The 22,466-nt window shown below is 37.6% G+C and overlaps 1 protein-coding gene across 3 annotated transcripts in view; it reads right to left on the bottom strand.

The window, feature by feature from the left end:
• The window catches only part of LOC124366407 (neprilysin-1-like), a 157,044-nt gene that overhangs the window by 16,906 nt on the left and 117,672 nt on the right, over nucleotides 1-22,466 (bottom strand). For all 3 annotated transcript variants that reach the window (XM_046822933.1, XM_046822934.1, XM_046822935.1), the window contains 3 exons: nucleotides 18,693-18,854; nucleotides 7,978-8,061; nucleotides 3,155-3,360 (listed from right to left, as the gene is read on the bottom strand). In XM_046822933.1, the coding sequence (XP_046678889.1) occupies nucleotides 3,155-3,360; nucleotides 7,978-8,061; nucleotides 18,693-18,854 (452 nt within the window). The remainder of the gene's footprint in view (nucleotides 1-3,154; nucleotides 3,361-7,977; nucleotides 8,062-18,692; nucleotides 18,855-22,466) is intronic.

Here is a 22,466-nt window from a genome sequence, read left to right as displayed (position 1 = left end):
CTGTACTGCAGGTTAGCATCAGAGTATCTACATCACTACATCTCTCCGTGGCAAGAGAGGCTCTTACTTTGTTTGCACCATAACTTCTACCCCCCCTCACTGTTTTGGCACGAGAGGGTCTTACTTTGTCTGTACCTGAACGATGGCTTCCACCCTCCTTCCATTACCTGTACCGCAGGTTAGCATCAGAGTATCTACATCGCTACGTCTCTCCGTGGCAAGAGAGGCTCTTACTTTGTCTGTACCTGAACGATGGCTTCCACCCTCCCCCCTCCTGCCTTTACCTGTACCGCAGGTTAGCATCAGAGTATCTACATCGCTACTTCTCTCCGTGGCAAGAGAGGCTCTTACTTTGTCTGTACCTGAACGATGGCTTCCACCCTCCCCCCTCCTTCCTTTACCTGTACCGCAGGTTAGCATCAGAGTATCTACATCGCTACGTCTCTCCGTGGCAAGAGAGGCTCTTACTTTGTCTGTACCTGAACGATGGCTTCCACCCTCCCCCCTCCTTCCTTTACCTGTACCGCAGGTTAGCATCAGAGTATCTACATCGCTACGTCTCTCCGTGGCACGAGAGGCTCTTACTTTGTCTGTACCTGAACGATGGCTTCCACCCCTCCCCCCTCCTTCCTTTACCTGTACCGCAGGTTAGCATCAGAGTATCTACATCGCTACGTCTCTCCGTGGCACGAGAGGCTCTAACTTTGTCCGCACCTGAAGAATGACTTCTACCTCCCCCCTCCTTCCTTTACCTGTACCGCAGGTTAGCATCAGAGTATCTACATCGCTACTTCTCTCCGTGGCAAGAGAGGCTCTTACTTTGTCTGTACCTGAACGATGGCTTCCACCCTCCCCCCTCCTTCCTTTACCTGTACCGCAGGTTAGCATCAGAGTATCTACATCGCTACGTCTCTCCGTGGCAAGAGAGGCTCTTACTTTGTCTGTACCTGAACGATGGCTTCCACCCTCCCCCCTCCTTCCTTTACCTGTACCGCAGGTTAGCATCAGAGTATCTACATCGCTACTTCTCTCCGTGGCAAGAGAGGCTCTTACTTTGTCCGCACCTGAAGAATGACTTCTACCTCCCCCCTTCTTCCTTTACCTGTACCGCAGGTTAGCATCAGAGTATCTACATCGCTACGTCTCTCCGTGACATGAGAGGGTCTTACTTTGTCTGTACCTGAACGATGGCTTCCACCCTCCCCCCTCCTTCCTTTACCTGTACCGCAGGTTAGCATTAAAGTATCTACATCGCTACGTCTCTCCGTGGCACGAGAGGCTCTTACTTTGTCCGCACCTGAAGAATGACTTTTACCTCCCCCCTTCTTCCTTTACCTGTACCGCAGGTTAGAATTAGAGTATCTACATCGCTACGTCTCTCCGTGACATGAGAGGGTCTTACTTTGTCTGTACCTGAACGATGGCTTTTAACTCCCCCCTCCTTCCTTTACCTGTACCGTAGGTTAGCATCAGAGTATCTACATCGCTACGTCTCTCCGTGGCACGAGAGGCTCTTACTTTGTTTGCACCTAAAGGATGACTTCTACCTCCCCCCTTCTTCCTGTACTTGTACCGCAGGTTAGTATCAGATTATATACATCGTTACGTCTCTCCGTGACATGAGAGGCTCTTCCTTTGTCCGCACCTGAAGGATGACTTCTACCTCCCCCCTGCTTCCTTTATCTGTACCGCAGGTTAGCATTAAAGTATCTACATGGCTACGTCTCTCCGTGGCACGAGAGGCTTCTGACTTTGTCCGGGCCTGAGGGATGACTTCTACCTCCCCCTTCTTCCTGTACCTGTACCGCAGGTTAGCATCAGAGTATATACATCGCTACGTCTCTCCGTGGCACGAGAGGCTCTTACTTTGTCTGTACCTGAACGATGGCTTCTACCCTCCCCCCTCCTTCCTTTACCTGTACCGCAGGTTAGCATCAGAGTATCTACATCGCTACGTCTCTCCGTGGCACGAGAGGGTCTTACTTTGTCCGTACCTGAACGATGGCTTCCACCCTCCCAACTCCCTCCTTCCTTTACCTGTACCGCAGGTTAGCATTAAAGTATCTACATCGCTACGTCTCTCCGTGGCACGAGAGGCTCTTACTTTGTCCGCACCTGAAGGGTGACTTCCACCTTCCCCCCTCCTTCCTTTACCTGTACCGCAGGTTAGCATCAGAGTATCTACATCGCTACGTCTCTCCGTGGCACGAGAGGCTCTAACTTTGTCCGCACCTGAACGATGACTTCTACCCTCCCCCCTCCTTCCATTACCTGTACCGCAGGTTAGCCTGAGAGTATTTACATCGCTACGTCTCTCCGTGACACGAGAGGTTCTTACTTTGTCCGCACCTGAAGGACGACTTTTCCCTCCCCCCTTCCTTTACCTGTACCGCAGGTTAGCATTAAAGTATCTACATCGCTATGTCTCTCCGTGGCACGAGAGGCTCTAACTTTGTCCGCACATGAAGAATGACTTCTACCTCCCCCCTTCTTCCTGTACTTGTACCGCAGGTTAGCATCAGAGTATCCACATCGCTACGTCTCTCCGTGGCACGAGAGGCTCTTCCTTTGTCCGCACCTGAAGGATGACTTCTACCTCCCCCCTGCTTCCTTTATCTGTACCGCAGGTTAGCATCAGAGTATTTACATTTCTACGTCTCTCCGTGGCACGAGAGGCTCTTACTTTGTCCGCACCTGAAGGGTGACTTTTAACTCCCCCCTCCTTCCTTTACCTGTTCCGCATGTTAGCATCAGAGTATTTACATCGCTACGTGTCTCCGTGGCACGAGAGACTCTAACTTTGTCCGCACCTAAAGGATGACTTCTACCTCCCCCCTTCTTCCTGTACTTGTACCGCAGGTTAGCATCAGAGTATTTACATCGCTACGTCTCTCCGTGGCACGAGAGGCTCTTACTTTGTCCACACCTGAAGGATGGTTTCCACCCCCCCCTCCTTCCTTTACCTGTATCGCAGGTTAGCATCAGAGTATCCACATCGCTACGTCTCTCCGTGGCACGAGAGCCTCTTAATTTGTCTGCACCTGAAGAATGACTTCCACCCTCCCCCTTCCTTTACCTGTACCGCAGGTTAGCATCAGAGTATCTACATCGCTACGTCTCTCCGTGGCACGAGAGGCTCTTACTTTGTCCGCACCTGAAGGATGTTCACAGAGGAGTTCTTGTCGTCCGGGCCAACCCACTGCTCTATGAGGACGCCCTCGTTGTAGTCCCCACGGAGACGTCCCAACAGCACTTCTATGGAGACGTTGGGCTCTTGCCAGTTGGGCTGTGTCACCGGCCATCCACCCAACTCCGTCAGGACAGATCGCAAGGGGTCGTCACTGAATTTGCGGATTTGTTCTGGAATACATTTGATAGGAGTAAGTATCATAGAAAGTAATACCTTTCAAAAGAATGATTTCTCGATCTTTTATAGTATTGTAATCATCTTACAAATTCTAACCCTAGACTCAGAGATAAAAAAACATACTCAATTAGAAAGAAAGACATTTATTGAAGTAAGTAATTCATATGGGTTTGTTTGTCTTGTTTGACAGTCTAACCAAAAATAATCGTCTCGAACATATTCTTAACTGTTTATATTAACATTACAAAACACAAAATATAATGGTCAACATTTGGGACCTTCTTAAATTATTAAGTCGAAAACAATTTTAGAAAGTGTTGTATTAGCCAAAACCACTAATCCCGAATCTGTAAATATTTTTAGTAATATAATTTTGTAAAAAACGTAAGTTAATTTTTTTCAACCCGTTAAAGTTACAAGGATATACTCAGATTTTGGATTATACTGTATAAATAAAAATAAAAAATATCAAATTAAGGCGATCTAAGAGTGTATGAAAATATTTAAACCTAGTTGTTAATCTATTTTGTTTAATGTAAATGTCTTTTGTAGTAATTCTGCATGCTGTTATTAAACCAAACATATTTTATGTATAATAATATTAGTTACACAATGCATTAGATCAATTGTGTAAATAATTCCTTAAGTTCGTGACGAATGTGTATGAATCCACTTTACGCAAAACAAACATAGTGAAGTTGTTAAGAAGTTTCCTTCCAGTAGGAAGCAAAAGTTCAAGGACAGCCGTTGTTAATCTCCATCACAGGTTTAAAACAAAGGTTAACTCGATTGTTTAATCCCTGACACTTAGAAATCCTAAGGGGTGCTTGTGAAAATGATTTAACGACTTGTGAATTCCACTCAATCGGCTGAAAGCAGCAATTAATTAAACATAATTTAGATTGAAGAAGCTAATGGCAGACAATTTGTTGAGCCGGAGAGAATATTTAAATAGGAAACTCATTAGTTTGGACGGCTATTGTGACTGGAGAACAAAGGCTTAGCGAACTTTGTTCTCAGGATCACTCGTCAATAGCGGCTCAAGCCGGGAAGAAATGTGAAATGAAGACACTGCCAAGAGGAATTCCATCTTTTTTCCAGAAAACTTTATTTGCTCCATGATTATTATTTGTTCCACTGCACGAAAAATGAATGGAATTTCTTGCATTCCGAACTTTTCGAAGTCTTTTGAAGTTCTTTAGGGTGAATTCATTTAAGAGATCTTCACAGATTAATAAATTTAATTCATTCACAGGCAGAGAAAGATCTTAAGAGCTTCTGATAGATTTTATAAAATTTTAATCAAACTTTATTTTGTCTTGAAACTAAAAACTGAATTTACAAAATTAAAAATTTCTAAAGCGTTGAAGTTATGCACACTTTTAGAAGTGTATAACTTAAAAACTCTATTGAAGTAAAATCTTTAGGAAAGTGTTTACCAAAGTAAGGAAAGCGGATCAGTGTATTTTAAATGTAACAACTGTGATAAATTGTTCAAGAACCACCTGTATTGGTGGCCGTCTTGATTTTAGCTCCATAAGATCGATGTTAAATCTAAAAAAAATGCCTTTATTTGTAGTCGTAGAATTAAGGGAGATCTCTCATGTTCAAGATATATATGATCATTACGCTATCGAACCTTTTTAGATTTAAAATAATTTTATTTATTTTTCAGAAAACAATCTTGAAACTTTTTCGTACTTCATCACTTCAACACCACTCAAAAATTGTACAATTCACAAGAAAAACGAAAATATGTTTGGGTGCCACAAAATTCTGTGACCACAAATTATGGGACGTTTAAAATGTTAAGAGTCATAGCAAACAGAATTTTTCAGTGGAACTTTGTTTTATCAAAAACAAAATGTGACGTTAGATTTGAATTGTCCTTAAGTAAAAGAATAAAATTGAAATATTTGTGCACTTATTTAGTTGTATTTTATATAACAAATTTTCCGCAACCCTATTACTCATTACTGGTAAATATCAGTTACATTCGCTGTTCTTGGAACTAAATTCTTGGCGGATTAATAACCTAATTGGCTCACGTTTGAATTTTTTCGCTTGTGAACTTTGTAGCTGCCGTTCTTGCTGCCGAGCAACACCTCGCGCGCCTTGTCCGTAAGTAAAATTTATTTTTTCGTAAGTCAACATCAACGATAAGAGAAGTAAATTTTAAAGTTTTAATAGTTTAATTATTAAGTTCGTATGCGAAATTCCCATAGAACATAGGAACCACCCCCATGATATAATTTAGTAGTTAATTATCACTATATTTGGCAGCAACGTAGCAATACATTATTTTATTTTTAACAAGTTGAAGCGGCGCTTTTATGTTTATTTGCCACAATTAAACATTATAAGTAAACTTTGCAAATCGAGTATTCATTACTACGACTTCAGCGGTATCCAACCCCACGTGTTTCGTCCATTCGGTAAATACGTGTTTATCGTGTTGCACTGCGACATACAAATATTATACATTGTATATTAAAGTTAAAAATTAACTTTTTTCCAAACTGGACATTTTTATATATATTTTTATCGGACTCCAAAGGATTATCTTACAATTATACACAAAACTTTGTTAAAAATACGATCTAGAAACTCTACACTGAGCGATTAATATACAATTTGGTTATAAAATCCATTTGAATGGTAAATATAAAGTAATAATCCTAACACTGCGCTAGACAACGCTGTAAAGCAGTGGCGCAGAAAGCCGGGATAAACAAATAGAGACGGCGCCCGGGGATTTACGATTTACTGATCCTGAACATCAGAAAAGCTTAGACTTTAAGCTGGGGATCATACCCCGAGCAAACAGCTTTCTGGTCTCTCGATATTAATTGGACGCGTCTTAGAACCCTCACTGCTCGTTAGAGCTCTTAACCCGACATAATCTGTCAGTGCTCGAAATTAAAACTTAAAACTCTATACACTGTGATTCATCTGAATTTTATGGACTCCCAAAATATTTTTACACGGTGTTATTGTTTATAAACGAACGTATTAGATAACATTGTAAATTAGTTTGAAAATAAACATCGATTAACAACTATAGCAGCCTGCACGAAAATAATCCGATGGTAACTGATTATCTGGCCCCCCTCTCAATCCCGAGCCTAACGCTGTTGCCAGATTTATGTTTATGGAAAAGACTGATCCTTCTAAACACCTTATGGCATAAACAACATCATTGGATCTCTGTTTCTTACAATAATATTTTAACTACAGAAATTACTAAAAGTTTTAAAATACATGTCAATATTAATATATCCTCAAATTCCAACTAAACATTATATTAGGAAATCCAAAGAATAAAATAGAAGATGATGAAAAATCTGGAATATATCAAATTAATGTAGACAACTGTAATTTAAAATACATTGGCCAAACAAAAAGGAAGATAAAAAAGAGAGTCAAGGAACATAAAGCGTGTCTGAAATATCGACAAGAGGAAAGATCGGCCATGGCTAAACATGCACTTCATACTGGACACTGCTTTTCACAAACAGAATTATTAAAAGAAATCCAAAATAAAAAATTCCTCGATGCTTACGGAACGATTTTTATACAGAACCAAAATGATTTAGTAAATAATGAGCCTGAACCTTTCCAAAATTCACCGTTAATCGAATTAAATATTAATTTTTACATATACAGTAGACATACTTTCTTGGCTTTAAAATTTTATCTCTTTGTAATTTTAAACAAGTGTTTTTTATTTAAGTATAAATTGTTTGTATTATTACTTTAACTACTTTTATTTAAGTTACGTGGGTCTGTTGATGTGTTCATTGAACACAAAAGGCCTCACAAAAATAAAATTCATAATTATTGGAGTGTTTGTTTATAAATGTATCATTGGTTTATTTGTGTACATTTGATTTCATTCAACTATTTTGAAAATAACGTGTAACTCTAGTAGACAGTCAGTCTGACTATAGTGACGTCATCGCGGAACAGCTGGTGGTCAGCAGAAATGTGGCAACACTGCCTCAAACGTCATAGGACTCTTTTCGTGCGGGCTACTGTAGGAATGCTTAAGTTTAGTACCTGATTCCTTACTAGAATATTGTAACTAACGGTTTCAGTTAGTTCAGTGGTAATAAATATTTAACATTTTTGTGTTTATCCTCAACATGTAAAAGGAGTAATTTAATCGAAGTAAAATGTTAATACAAATTAGTTACAACTGTCTTATGATTAGGTTTGTAACCTTGGAGTTGTGTAGTTAATATATGTTACGAAATTATCTTTTCTCTCAACTTTTGAGGTAGTGAAAATTCAAGATTGGCCACGTTTGTTAAATTGTTAGAGTAATCTCGTTGTAAACCGCAATGAATAACGTTAGGTACGTGTAACAGATTAACTGGAAAAACTTTTCAACAGTAACGTAAACAAGTGAAGCGTTTTCCTTATGGTTTGCAGAAACGTCCAAGCTACTTAATTGCGTTAATCTAAATTTTATTAGATTAAAACTAAAACCATATACACCTCCCACAGTTGATGAACACAGATGTAGGCTACTACAGAATTTCAAACTTATCATACCCAGCTTTCGTAATAGTAACACTATATTTCTTACTGTGTAAAAAATCGCTTACGTATGTTCATACAGGATTTGTAAAATACTTTGGCTTTCCTCGTAGCTGAAGAGTCGAGAATGTTGAAAGGCTCCTCCAGAACACCTGCAACAATAACATTGATGTTAGGCAGAGCCTATTGTGTAATATTGTAAATAGAATAAAGATACCCTCAATGAACCCCATTATTCAGGGGGTTGGCGAAGCCTATCTTTGTCTGTCTGTAGACAAAATATCTAAAGAAAAAAAAGAGTTACAGGCTTAATATTTGGAATAAATCTTAGTTTCTTCACATGCTCTATCTTTGGACTCGACGATGGCGGATGTCGCTACATGGGATTTGGCTGAGCGTTAGTGAAGATTATCACCCCAAGAGATCCAGAATAAATTCAACTACATCCTTGGCGTTTTGCATGAAACTTCCTCGCTACATTAATCGAATTCGACTATGGAGCATGTCCCTTTATGGGATGTCCCTTTATGGGATGTCCCCTTATGGGATGTCCCCTTATGGGATGTCCCCTTATGGGATGTCCCCTTATGGGATGTCCCCATGTTTTTAACATTTCTTAAACTGTTTGTACTAGACAGTTTGTGTATCTCCAACGGTTGAAGATATTGAGTACATGTAACATGTAAATCTCATAACAATAAATTAATAATACTCCAGTTGCCACAACAATCTACTTACGACTACGCTGGAAAGACAACTTATATTAAGTTTAAACTTGTTTCAGATTTTATTTCACAATTTTTTACTGATTAAAAAAATTTATATGGGATTTTCATGTTATAGATATATATAGAAAAACAGTCCCAGATATAAAAACATGGTTTATTGCAAAAATGTTCTTCTTTTTTCTCTACCTAATAACATGTGGATTTATACAAAAGAGTTGTGTATGAATACAAAATATACCCAAAAATATCAAAATCAATTTTAAATAACCATTTTAAAAAAATTTCAAGTTCAAGAATGATTTTGGAAAATATCAATTTGAAATATCTGACAAGAAATAAGATTTTCTCTTCACCAATATCCCACTTGGAAGTGGCATACGTTTTAAATATTGCTACGTAACCACAATTCTGAATATACTATGGATAAAAAAGCTGTGATAAAACAGGACAGAAGGCGTTAGTTGAATCAGTATTAACCCCTTAAGAATTACAATCAATTAAAACTTTAGTGTTATCTTTAATTGATTATAAAATACTGTACACAACTTCTGGCAGAGACTGATTTCAGGTAGGGTCAGTGGTGCGTGAAGTCTATTCCAACTGCATTGTTTTGATGCAACTGTATTCAACTGGTTACAATTTGTTCTCACATACTCGTCACCTGGTTTCGACTTGACGGCAATTAAATAATTATCTAAAATTAAAAGTTATTTTACAAAGTTAAAATATCACACTAAAGTTTTCTTACATGTCGGTAAGTGGATAGAAAAAAGTTGTTACCAAGGAAAAGGCAATCTGCACTTTATCAGCACACAATCTGGTCTTCCTAGAAATCGATAAAGCACTTTTTCCTGAGAAAAATCCTACCGTCAGCCACGCTGATTGTGGTAAAAGTCAAATTGGAAGGATATAAAAATTGTTGCCACATGATAATTTTCTCTCATATTTTATTTTTTCCTAGCTTGATACACTAAAAACCGACCTTCGGATAAATAAGTAATACTTGTATTATCGTCAGACATATGGACAAATAGTCTGGAAGGTTAAAAGAAAATGTGATCTGAGGAAAACAAGTATTTCACATTAGTAGGCCTAACCCTTTCAATGACCCTCTCATTTCGACCTTCGCCAAAACTAGCTCGCAGATGATCACTTTATTTCTTAGGAATTTCTTAATTGGTTTTAAGAAAAACCAGGTTGTCTGTCAACTCGTCCACGTACTGTTTTGAGAATTACCTTTTCCAATGCATTTAAAGTGTATGGGTTATTTGTACACTAAATAATGTTATAGTTATTATTTAGTGTAGTTATTATTTAGTGTAGTGCTGGGAGTTTGATAAGCTCTGGTGTAGACCGTGAAATAATATTTTGTTTTTCATGATATTATTTTTGTATAAAAATTTAGCAGTGGCCAACGGTTCATTTTGAGTTTCTTTACGTTGTTTTGTACTTATACATTTTAAAATATTTTTCATATTTTATTATTTGTTGGTAAATTCTGCGTTTTATTATTATTTTGGGATTTTCCAACAAAACTTTGGTGCACACTCAATATTTGTGGTTCTGCATTAAAATTGCTCAGCAACCACTACCTTTTGCAAGAAAATGTTTCCAACTAGTGGCTAATATTTTTTCCAAGTTCAATATTCTAATTCTACACAATTTAGGGAAATCTAAATTTCATTGTGATATGTAATGGGGACAGGTATACATACGATCATACAAAAAGAGAAAAGTTTATATATTACAGGCAACAAAGAGACATTGTGTCAGCCTATTGTGCTTAATCTTACTCAGCCAAATTCATGGTTGGACATGCACAGTCATAAAACTCATTATTTGTCTATATAGAAATTAAGTTTAATACAAAATTTAAACTATACGGATTATTGTTTTATATCTTGCCACATCGTACATTCTCATTTTTGTTCATTGTGTTAGTGGGGTTTAAAAAAAAATACTACAATGCAGGAGTGCAATGAAATCAAATCTTGCCACCGACTTTCTGTTATTTTTGATTTTTAATGTTTAAATAAGGTTCATGTGCTAAAACTGCATATTCTTTTACTCAACTTGCTTATAAATAGATTTATTATGCGATTTTCTCGTTGTTATCGTGGTTACTAATACGCCCAACGCAAACATATTTGGTAATACTACGGCTAATCCACATACAGCATCACCGATCTCAGTGGTGCCTATATAGAAATGAACCTTATACAAAATTTCAAGTCTCTATGTTAGTTTGTTTTTTCCTTTGAGATAACGTTCTAACAGACGGACAGAATCAACATATTTCTATCCCTACGAACGAATAACTTGTTATTAGTTACCTTTGGCATTTTTGTTGGTGTTGTTACATTATTACTAGTAGTTCATAATGTTAAATACAGTTATTATTGCTATAAATTCGTATTTTGAAAAAGCATTGTTGGTTTGTAATAAAGAATAAAGATCCTTTGACGCAAAGGATATTTTATTTGTAGGATCGTTGAAGGAATATACGGTTGACTAGTTTCACTGGTATCACCTTGAAGTCAGCTAGTTTAAGAAAAAGAGCACAGAAGGTTTCTGGAACAGATTTCGTTTGTCAGAAGCTCACTTAGTACGGGGGCAATAGGGGTGAGCATGCGCTGAGAGTCAGACACTATCGGAGTCAGCGGTTGTCGCAAGATACCGGATCAAGTAAAGTCGAGCGTGGCTGCTGCTTGGATGGGTGACCGCTGAGCGATCCTGTTCTTGCAAGCAGCCCGCCTGCCCGGCCATTGGTGGTGGTTCGGAAGTCGCCTTTAAGCCGTTGGTCTCTAGATTAAAGGTTAGATAGGGCTTCTTAGCCCTAACTTTGCGTGGTAAAATAAGACATCTTTATTTTACTTTACTATCTTAGTCCTGATTATTGTTGAGTAATCTACAGTTATGAATCACGTTGTTGTCCGTCACCCTCCCCCCTTCCCCAGGGTGGGTCGACAACTTAATGGGGATGGGGTCGCAACCTTCTACGCTTTTTAGTTATTTTTTACCCCAAAAAATTCAAGATTTTACCTGAATAACCCATAAAGTTATCGACAAAAACTAAACTAGCGTGTGGATGCGTATTAATTTTATCATAAAAATGAAATCTCCTAGAATGCTATGACCGAAATCTAGGGCGTACAAATGCATTTTTATTAAAGGGCAGATCAAAGTCACTTTACTACAATTCTAAGTAAGACATTTGGAGAATAGCCGATGCAGTTGTAAGGTTTGAGGTTCTAGACTCTAGATCTGAGTTAGAGATAGAGCAGGTTCTATCTTGTCTATGCCCGAAGCACTTTTTATCAGTACTGTCGATCTTGTACTGTACCGATTTCCCCACTTATTCTGTTTGATAAGATCCTCACACAGGCAGAAAAGCCTTAGAAGGAATCGCCCTCTCCTAGAAAGGTTCAGTACCTCGTTTGTCATGATCAAATTATAAATACATTATAATGCATGTTTCTGATGTAATAAACGCAAATAAATTATTAATTATCATGAATAAATTATGATTATTTTGTAAAGCTAAGATTATTGAATGTACATTTTTTATTTATTATAATTAAAAATGGAATTATTTTTTATGATCCATGAAAATTATTTTAGTGTTTTAGAGGTTAAGTGGTCGAAACGAATGTATAGTCTTAGTCGTCTCAGCATTTCAACATGGCATATAAGTAATAATGCATTGTCTCAGTTACGTTTTATGTCGATGCTATTTGAAGATTTCGAATTAAAAGAGAGTAAACCTAATTAAAGTATTAAATATTTTTATATCGCTTTTAGGGATTAATGATCTTACTCTGGGGGAAGTTTATCACATTATTCTTTTAAAGGAGTGACATCAAGATAGATTCAAATTAAAATGGAAACTTTTGTTGTAATGTTAAAATTAAGTTTAAGCACGTATTAAACTGTTATTTTGAAAAGCGAAGTCAGGTGCACGAAAGAATTCTTGGGTGTGGTTTCTTTCCAAATGATTAAAAAAAAAAACAGACAGGGCTACTACTACTTTTTTAAATCAATACCAACACACCTTTTGTAGGCTGCATTAATTCAAAATTGTTCCCAAGACCTTTTATATCTTTGTTGGTTCAAACACTTAGCAAGAAACGATGTATTTGAACACCTAATCTATAGTGGATAGTTCACAGAATACATAAATTAAATTCCAGGATCCCTTTGTGCACAGCTAGTGATGAACTAGAAACTGTGACAGTTTCATATGGATATCGGTTATTGGATGATGATGATGAACCACAAATGAAACCGTGGTTTGATCTTTACCACAGGCAATATGCAAATAATGTGGTTGACCTTCAAATCATCCTCATCCAACCGCGGTTGGGGTCGGCGCCACTCTACTAATTAATACTCTGTATTGTAACACCAGTTCCACAAGCTCAGCACATCACAGTTTGGACTGAATTATCACTCAATGAAGTTCACAAGTGAACCGCACAGCCTTTATGAACCTCAATAGGTTATGCCGTGATCACGCGTCAAACTCTGTGATTAATGCAAGTTCAGGCCAATCACATAACTGTCCGTCAATCTGAAGTACGTTCTCATGTCTGACAAGGAAACCAATTTGCACAGATCCATTTTATGAATCCAGATGAATTTTTGGACCATTAAGAGAATTTAATTTGTTTTATTGAAATCACTGAAGAATTACTGTGATATTCTTCCATACATAATCTACCTAATATCAATGTTTAATACCGCAGGCTACCTGAATAATTGGCTGAGCGTAAGCGAAGCTTGTTATTTGAGGATTGGAAATATTACTTTCTGCTTGTCTGTACGTACATCTCGAGCATGATTTTTACTTGAAATGTTGTATAAGCTTCATTTTACATTGTAATGCCACATAGAAAAAGACACTTTAAAGGAAGAAGGGGGATAAACGTTTTACCGTAAGAAAATCCAAAAATGTAATTTAATAAGTATGGTGAAGGCTGTACATTGATATCTCAATCAGTTTGGAATATATCCAGACGTATCAGGACTTAATTTACACCCTTAGATGTAAGGCTTTGCCCATAACTTTTACTACGATCGTCGTAGAGATGTTTTGTTCATGTCGTTGTGTTTCTATTAAGTAGACCTTTAAAATGATATGTCACAAGATAGGGGTTGCTATTTCATAATTTAAAGTGACCCCCTCTATTCCCCTTGAAAAAATGGGGTGGGGAAATACTCTTATCCTCCAAAAAGTATTTTAATAGGTATGGTGAAGATTTTACATCGATATCTCAATCTGTTTATAATATATCCAGGCGTATCAGGACTTAATTTACACCCTGTAAAAACTATAATGACATTTGTCACCATATGGGATTTCCCTGAGCAGTAGTATAATATTTTTATATTAGACGATGGCAACGAGAAAATCACAGAATACATACATTTGTAAACAACTTGTTATAGTTATATGACATTAAACATTGACATAGTAACGCATGTAGCTCAATGAAAATAGTGCAGCTTGCAATTTTGCATGCAATAAATATCAGCAAAGCCTTTTTAAGCGAAAAGTGGTGTGGTGTACTCCTACCTCGTTTTTAGAATGTACAATTATATAAAAACACATCAGGGAGAGGGAATAAATTTTCATTTTCTTGTAGTTTTTATTTCGAAACAATTATATTTAATTGATCCCTATCATGATTATTTCACATTGTATCAAAGATGGCTTATTATTATTGTATGCCATGTATTATTAACTCACACTCATCGCTATCTACAATCTGGGTGACTATAGAACATTAAAATACAGACGTCTTATTTGTACAATTTTTCACAGCGAGGTCCAACGGCCAGGCCTACGTGGACAAGTGCAACACTAGCGATCTAGCATGTTGATAAATATCCTTCTAGAAAAGACATATCCTCCTAGACAAAATATTATCAGTTAGGCTGATCGCAAGTAACGAATGTTGAGGAGAGACTGTGACAGTCATTGTCTAGATGAATGGGAGTACCACAAGGCAGATACATTGGACCAATTTTGTTCATATTGTACGCATTTCCGAGTGCAACGCCACGTAGACCGATTTTGTTCAACATTCATAGTCCAAAATTGTTGGAACCCTTCATACTTTTACTTTTGCATATTGGATATGTCCCATCAAACGACATTTTTATTTTTAAATAAAATGTTTACTTTGATATACTTTTGAATATAAAATACTCAATACACTATAATAATTATTGTTTAAATTTTCTCAATGTTGAATGTGACAACAAAGCACTCGTATACTTTAGTTCCACAAACAAATTGTCTTTCACTTACCCAGGGAATAAATCTCTCTGCCCACTCGATTTCTAAAGTTTTTTAAAAATTTTATTAAGGAGGGGCTGATCTTTTAAGCCTTATCCTGCCTGTCCTCTTGGGCCAATGGCCTGTCCGACGATCTTATCAAACCGAATAAGGGAGAGAGGCAATACAGTACAAGGTCGATGATACTGATAAAAGTACTTCGGTCACAGACAGGATTTGAACCTGCACTATCTCTAACTCAGATCCAAAGTTCTACTTTTAGACCGCTCACCATTGGCACTCCCATACATAACTCCATGCTTAAATGTTCTTCTTGTTCCATGCTTAAATGTTCTTCTTGTTAGATCACAATTTAAATTGAAGTTATCTTTTCGCTAACAAAATCAGAAGTAATGATGCTCAAATTTTGATTGGTTAGTCAATACCATTGAATAATCCTTTTATTATAGTGTTGACTATCACTTTATTAAGGTGACCCATAAAAATATTTCAAATTTAAGACAGTCTACACACTGAATTCCAGTTTTTCTAACCGAAGAAGATTGTATATATTAGGGGAAAAATCGCGAGAGAGTGGATAGAGTGTGGCATGAGAAGTGATCGTACAGCTGACGGACAACACTAACGACAGCTTTGCCGACATGAAAGTCTCCAATAACAATCCTGTAGCTTGATTGGTGCGATTGACAAATCACGGGTAATAAACCAGACATTCAATCAGCCAACCGAGGGCCAATATCAGCTGTCACCTGTGAGTAATTGTTTCAGTCAGCTGATATCAACTACACTGCAGTCGACATTTTTTATTGAAGCAGGCTCGTTCTATTGTCATGCAGCCTTATGAAGCAGTGCTCTGACAGTATTTTATCAAATTGACACCGCGCGTGGAATTTTAATTTTTTTTCATTTTGTGTAAATAAGTGAAACGGCTATATAGATTATATAAATGGTCTAAGACGAAATTGGACATACATAGGACATAGTTCTTATTCTTACTATACCGGAAAATTTCCTCTTTTAACTTAAAGAGACTTAACTTTAAAGGGTACGGCAAGATCACGGACCGCGTAACAGGTTTCGTTGGGTCGTTGGAAATATAATTAGGGACATACTATGGAGGTCTTAAATCCTAGTCGAACTAGAAATAAAGTTTATTCAAAATTTTAAGTCTAAAGCTTGATTCACTTTCGAGACATCCTGCGAACAGAGGTTCAGGACTGATGTCAGAAAAGTCAGAAGAAATATTTTTCCAACAACCTGAGTGGTAGGCTTCGGAAGCGCTTAGCCAAATTCCAAGAAGAAACAGGCACCACCATCATCAAACCTGATCTTGCCCACGCAGAAAAGAATTTGAATGCAAAATTTGGACCGGAAAACAGGCAAACTGATGGAAGAGGAAAGTTTCTCTTCCATTCCTCTAAGTGGTAGGCTTCAATTCCACATGTCAAACCCCATTATTGGGATTGCACTAATATCAAACCCCTGCACACCCCTGTAGATGTGAAATGTAATGCAAAATGACAAGCCTATAGCTAAATTCGTCCTCGAGATATCTTTCTGAATGGCTGACAGTCAAATCCTATAGACGGGCTTGCACTAACATCAAACTTGATCTTCAGGAATGAAGTGTCAAGAAAAAGGTCGTCTGTTGTCCAATTCATTCTTGAGATAACCTGCGGACTCTTGCCAGCCTCCTGATTTATGTGCTTTACTATTGCTCCGCTAATAAATTCGACTATAAAATAACCTGACTACTTGGAGGCTTACTCTTCCGAGACATCTTTTTAGGACATCCTTGCTATGCTTTTGTCCCGAGTCTTGTGTGGGGTTCCTGCGTAAATGGATTGTACGCCACGAAATTGGCCATACATCATGGATGGCTCTATCTCTAACGTACAGTAGTGACTATCAATATGGGGTTTCCGTCCTTCACTGCAGTCAATTGGCGTGGAATTTGGTTCATCACATCGCAGAGTTCGTAAATACGCTTAGATCTCGCGAATTTTCTGTATGGATTAATCACAAGTAGAAGTCTACGAATTACACTTGATGGAAAAATGCGGCCACCAGAGCTGCAGGGGCTGTACGGGATCTAGTAGTCTGAACAATCATTCCACGAACAGTGAATCATATGAGCCCGCGGATTCTGACCAGTCATGAGTCCTTTGCTGAATGTAACTCCTTCACCACATTTGTATGAAGAGCCATTCCTAACTTAAACGTGACCGACACTTCTGTCCGTGACGTTTGGATGTACCAAAACTCCATAGATTTAAAATTAACATTACTGGCCTCGAAAGTTTTGTGGCATTCATCAATATACAACAGGAAAGTCGTAGCGTTGCCATATGCTGGCTTTACTTAGTTAGAGAAAGAGTCTGAGACAGATATGTGGTAGGAGTAGTAGAATCCACCAAGATTCTTCGAGACACATGTAACGACTTTTCTAGGTGAAACAAGAAAACCACCAAAGTTGTTGAAATTTGTAGGTGAATGTGGATTTGAGTTTAACTCCAGTTAACCTTCCTCTCAGTGCAGCGTCTGGTACCTGACGCTCTCACAGACTTGAATCCTGGAATCATGTTTATCTGAAGAGATTCAGGAAAAGTGGATAACGAAAAAGCTCAAGAAGAACTCTTTATATCGTTTTTTATATCAGAGACACCTAAAACAAAATATAGTGTAATCTAAGAAAATAGGTATTCTCTTTAGTAATTTAGACACGACGTCTAAGCACGGTAGAGTAACAGAATTATTTTCAACATATAACGTGGGAAGGGAAGGTGGGCGGGAAGGGTTGACTTTATTTGCAGGTGGGTTTGCCCACCCTTCCCATCACGTGTAAGAGGGAGTCGGGAAAATTAAAAAGGGCCCGTGTTATAGGCAAAGGCACCATGCCTAAAATTCATTTCACCGGTACCACGCCTATAATTCGTTTCACCGGTACCATGCCTATAATTCGTTTCACTGGTACCGTGCCTATAATTCGTTTCACCTGTACTATGCCTATAATTAGTTTCACCTGTACCATGCCTATAATTCATTTCACCGGTACCATGCCTATAATTCGTTTCACCGGTACCATGCCTATAATTCGTTTCACCTGTACTATGCCTATAATTCATTTCACCGGTACCATGTCTATAATTCGTTTCACATGTACCATGCCTACAATCCATCTCACCAGTACCATGCCTATAATTCATTTCACCGGTACCATGCCTATAATTCGTTTCACCTGTACCATGCCTATATTTCATTTCACCGGTACCATGCCTATAATTCGTTTCACCGGTACCATACCTATAATTCGTTTCACCGGTACCATGCCTATAATTCGTTTCACCGGTACCATGCCTATAATTAGTTTCACCGGTACCATGCCTATAATTCGTTTCACCTGTACCATGCCTATAATTCATTTCACTGGTACCATGCCTATAATTTATTTCACCGGTACCATACCTATAATTCCTTTCACCTGTACCATGCTTATAATTCATTTCACCGGTACCATGCTTATAATACATTTCACCTGTACGATGCCTATAATACATTTCACTGGTACCATGCCTATAATTCATTTCACCTGTACCATGCCTATAATTCATTTCACCTCCATTACCATCCTTCTTCGTATGTTGATGGTAATGCAAAAATAGAGCAAGAAGGAAGAAAGAAGAAGCAAGGTGTTTTGCAGACCCGATCTTTGGTTTGCATAGTTTTACAATGGTAGTAAGAGAACTAGACTTACCCTTAAGGATGATCTGGAGCTGGTCAGAGAGAACTTCGAAGACACTTATACTTCCCCGATCTTCCGGTATCTGGTGCTTCTTGTTCCACGCGCCACACGCGAACTGGAAGAAGTCCACACAAGGGTTGGCCGACTGATTCATTGCAGCCAACAGAGAAGATGCTGCAAACAAGATATTAAATTAAGATAAAGTTTGGTCAATATGTTTCTAGAATTTTTTTATTTTGAAACTAGCCTTAGGCTCACTATCAGTGACAGTTTTTGACATATAATCCACTAATGGAAACCCATTATTTCTCATTACGAGGTAATTTATTTTCCAGCTTATAAAATAAGTTCATTGAACCCAAGAGAGAAGATGCTGGAAACAAGATATTAAATTAAGATAAAGCTTGGGTGATATTTTCTTGGAAATTCCTTATTTTAAAACTGGCCTTAGGCTAGGCGGGAGGTTTAACCACGTAAAAAACATTAATTTCGTCAAAGATACGAAATTGAGTTAATTATAGTAATATTATTCTTTGTTTGAAGTTTGTTTTTGACGATTTAAGGATTGAGAAGGAAACAGGATTTTTCCGGACATTTGCCATCGTTCAAGAATACAAAACAATCAGGAACACTACGTTTCGAGATCTTCAATCTGATCTCTTCTTCAGGTAAATAACTAACGTAGCACATAATTACAAACTAGGTTAAAATAAAACCTACCTAGGTTCTAGGTTATTTACCTGAAAAAGATATCAGGTTGCAGATCTCGAAACGTAGTGTTACTGATTTTTTGTATCACTGAACGATGGCAAATATTATTCTATTTTATAAAAGTCAAAGGAATTTTAACATTTTTATTGGACTTTAACAACTTATTCCCACAGCATCGTCAGTTTCGATTGCTGTACAGTAAAATAATAGTTGTCCTTCCTTTTTTTAATTTCAAGCTGAGAATGTTGTTTATTAAGATCCAAATATTACTCAGTATAAAAGAACTCCCATTAAATATTTTATCTCGTGTTTGAAAATATTCAAAACATTTTGTCATTATCCAATACAGAGACTTAATTCGACCAAAAGAAACATTGGAATCGCGAATTTTTCAATTCAATATTGGTACGGTTTCAATGTGAAAGTTCGCATGTGGTGTTCCTATGGCACAGGTTGAACCCAAAATACAAATATTTTGCAGAAACAAATACGAAAATGCAATTAAAATAGAGTGGAGAGTGGAGCATTGTTTGTTTCACAATATAAACAGCTGGCATGTCCTCAGTGATGTGAATATTATTCAAGGAAATGACAGATTTAATATTAATCCTCACATACGTATTCTGTCATGTTTGCATGACAATAGACTGATTTATTAACGTTTTGCTTGTTATATTGGGTGGAATGAGTTGACTCAGGATTTATAGCCTCGTGTTATTGCAATAAGCAGAGAATTACACAGTGACTGACAGCTCTATGAGAGCTTCGTCGACAAAATGTTACCATGTTACAGCATTTGATTGATGGTAGAGAAGCACAGTGGCGTATAAAAACTTATTTCGGGGGGGGGGGGGGGCTGATTCACTGGGTGGTGTAGGAAGTATAAAATACTCCCCAGAAATAGAAGACCAGGAATCTTCTTACCGAGTTTTATTGGTTTACCTGTTTGGTTTATAGCTGCATTTATTACTTTTTTATACATATTGTCACAGTTCTCAGTCATCCCAAGCAAAATTTTATTTTTAGTTTCATTATATAGGTGGTAAAGTTTGGAATAGTCATTTAAAATATATTTAATAGTATGTATCTGAGTGTCTTACTCCTTTTTTCTACAGATTGTTTTAAATGCAGTTTGTTTGAAAGTTTTTAAGTAATTACTTATTTAGCTTTCTTTCGTTATTGTATTCTTTAGTTAGTTTAAGTTTAAACCTTTACTCTGTACAAAAAGGCATTGCCATTGGTTCAATAAATAAATACTTATTTCGAAACTTAAAAAAACGCTAGGCATTTTAGTGGCCGTCACAATTTGTTGCCCCCGGAAATGTTAATGAATTTAGGACCTGGAATAATTTAAGTAGACCACTACATTACACATATACTCGTATGCTGAAGGCCACCAGAAGGCTGGACCTACCCCTAATTCATACGCATTTTTTAAGCGAGAAATGTTTTTCCGATTTTTTTGAAGAGTGAGGAACGGTTACTCGACCTTTCGTCAGCATCGAGGCTTCACGGTCGTCACATATCGAACATTGTGACCCGGGCAATCCATCCAAATGGCCCGAAGCTCACCAATTTGAATATTAATATAGAGGAAGTATAGATGACGTTTCACACAACATTTTAACCCTCTAAGTCAACTCGTTCGAAAGTTATAAAGCGTGCAGATGGACACGCACAGGACTTCCATCAGTTGGCGGAAGAAGCTTTGCTAAACGCTCAGCCGACCAATTTTTTCAGTGCTACCAACCAAACTGGCAAAAATCACCCAGGATCCCACATAGGTAAGCTCCTTCCTAACTTGTATCTTGAAAGCAGACGAAATTCAGAACCAAGTCGACTTCAATTTAGAAGCTGAAACTAAATTGGGTTATAACTAGAGCGGCAGGAGAGGGGAGAGGGGGAGGGGTGTTTTCCGATAATTACCTAGCAGTAGTGTAGCATTGCCTCCTAACCGTAGTCTTGCAACTATCGTTTTTAATGTGTTATTGGCTGATCGTTAGCGAAGCCTTTCACTCGAGGGGCTGAAAAGGTTTCTCTTCTGTCTGTCTTTCCGCACGGATATCTCGAAAATAAAATGTCCTAAATACTAAACTTATCAACGTGAAGTTGACGTTGAAAAATCTTCCTTTTTCTCAAACAGGCAATGAATAAATGAATATTAGTAGCTCTTCTAACTGAACAGTTATTTTAAAATTATTAATTTCAAAAAATATTTATTTATAGAGTTACGTGGTGTTAATTAATTTGAAATGAACAAATAAAAAAAAAACACACACAATTTCGTTTAATTTCGTTAGGATACAGTTGTTTCAGTTTCAGGGAATAAAAGAACGGAGCTGAAAGAGTTAAAAATACAACTCATAAGACTTAAAATAATGACTGGTTTTCAGGACTAATAAAGGAATAAAAACTACTTTTTCGCCGCATTTGTGATTCTGTATATACTGAGACAGAATGTTGAGTTTAGCTCCAGTTCACCTTCCTCTTGGTGCAGAGTCTGGAATCTGACGCTGTCACAGACTTGACTCCTGGAATCTGGAGTCATGTTCGTCTGAAGAGATCCAAAAAATTCGGCGATGAAGATGCTCAAAATGAACTCTTTACATTGTTTTAACATCAGAGACACCTAGACTACAAAATATAGTATAATGTTGGTGAAGAGGTATTCTCATTGTGTTATCAGGTGCACAATTGAGTGCATTACGATGTGTTAAACACGACGTCTAGCGGTCGAGCAACCGAGCTTTCTACATATAACGTAGCTCTGGTGGGGAGGGTTTAATCAAAGTGACATTCACACAATGGATCAACCTTATATTGAATCAATCAATGTCACATTGAATCAACCCTTCCCACCTACAGGGTGCAGGATTCATATCTGTTACAGCGTCAGATTCCAGACGCTGCACTAAGAGGAAGGTAAACTGGACCCAAACTCAATATTCAAATTACGATGAAGTGTTAAGTAAACAATACATGAAATTTTGTAAATCTATATAAAACTATGATTATTTAGTATTTACGTACTAGGTGGTTGGTCGGCGAATGCAGACCTATTTTGACCTATATTCT

Source organism: Homalodisca vitripennis, chromosome 7 (genome assembly GCF_021130785.1).
Source record: "Homalodisca vitripennis isolate AUS2020 chromosome 7, UT_GWSS_2.1, whole genome shotgun sequence".
NCBI classification, from domain to species: Eukaryota; Metazoa; Arthropoda; class Insecta; order Hemiptera; family Cicadellidae; genus Homalodisca; species Homalodisca vitripennis.
This window is presented reverse-complemented; position numbering and strand designations above follow the sequence as displayed.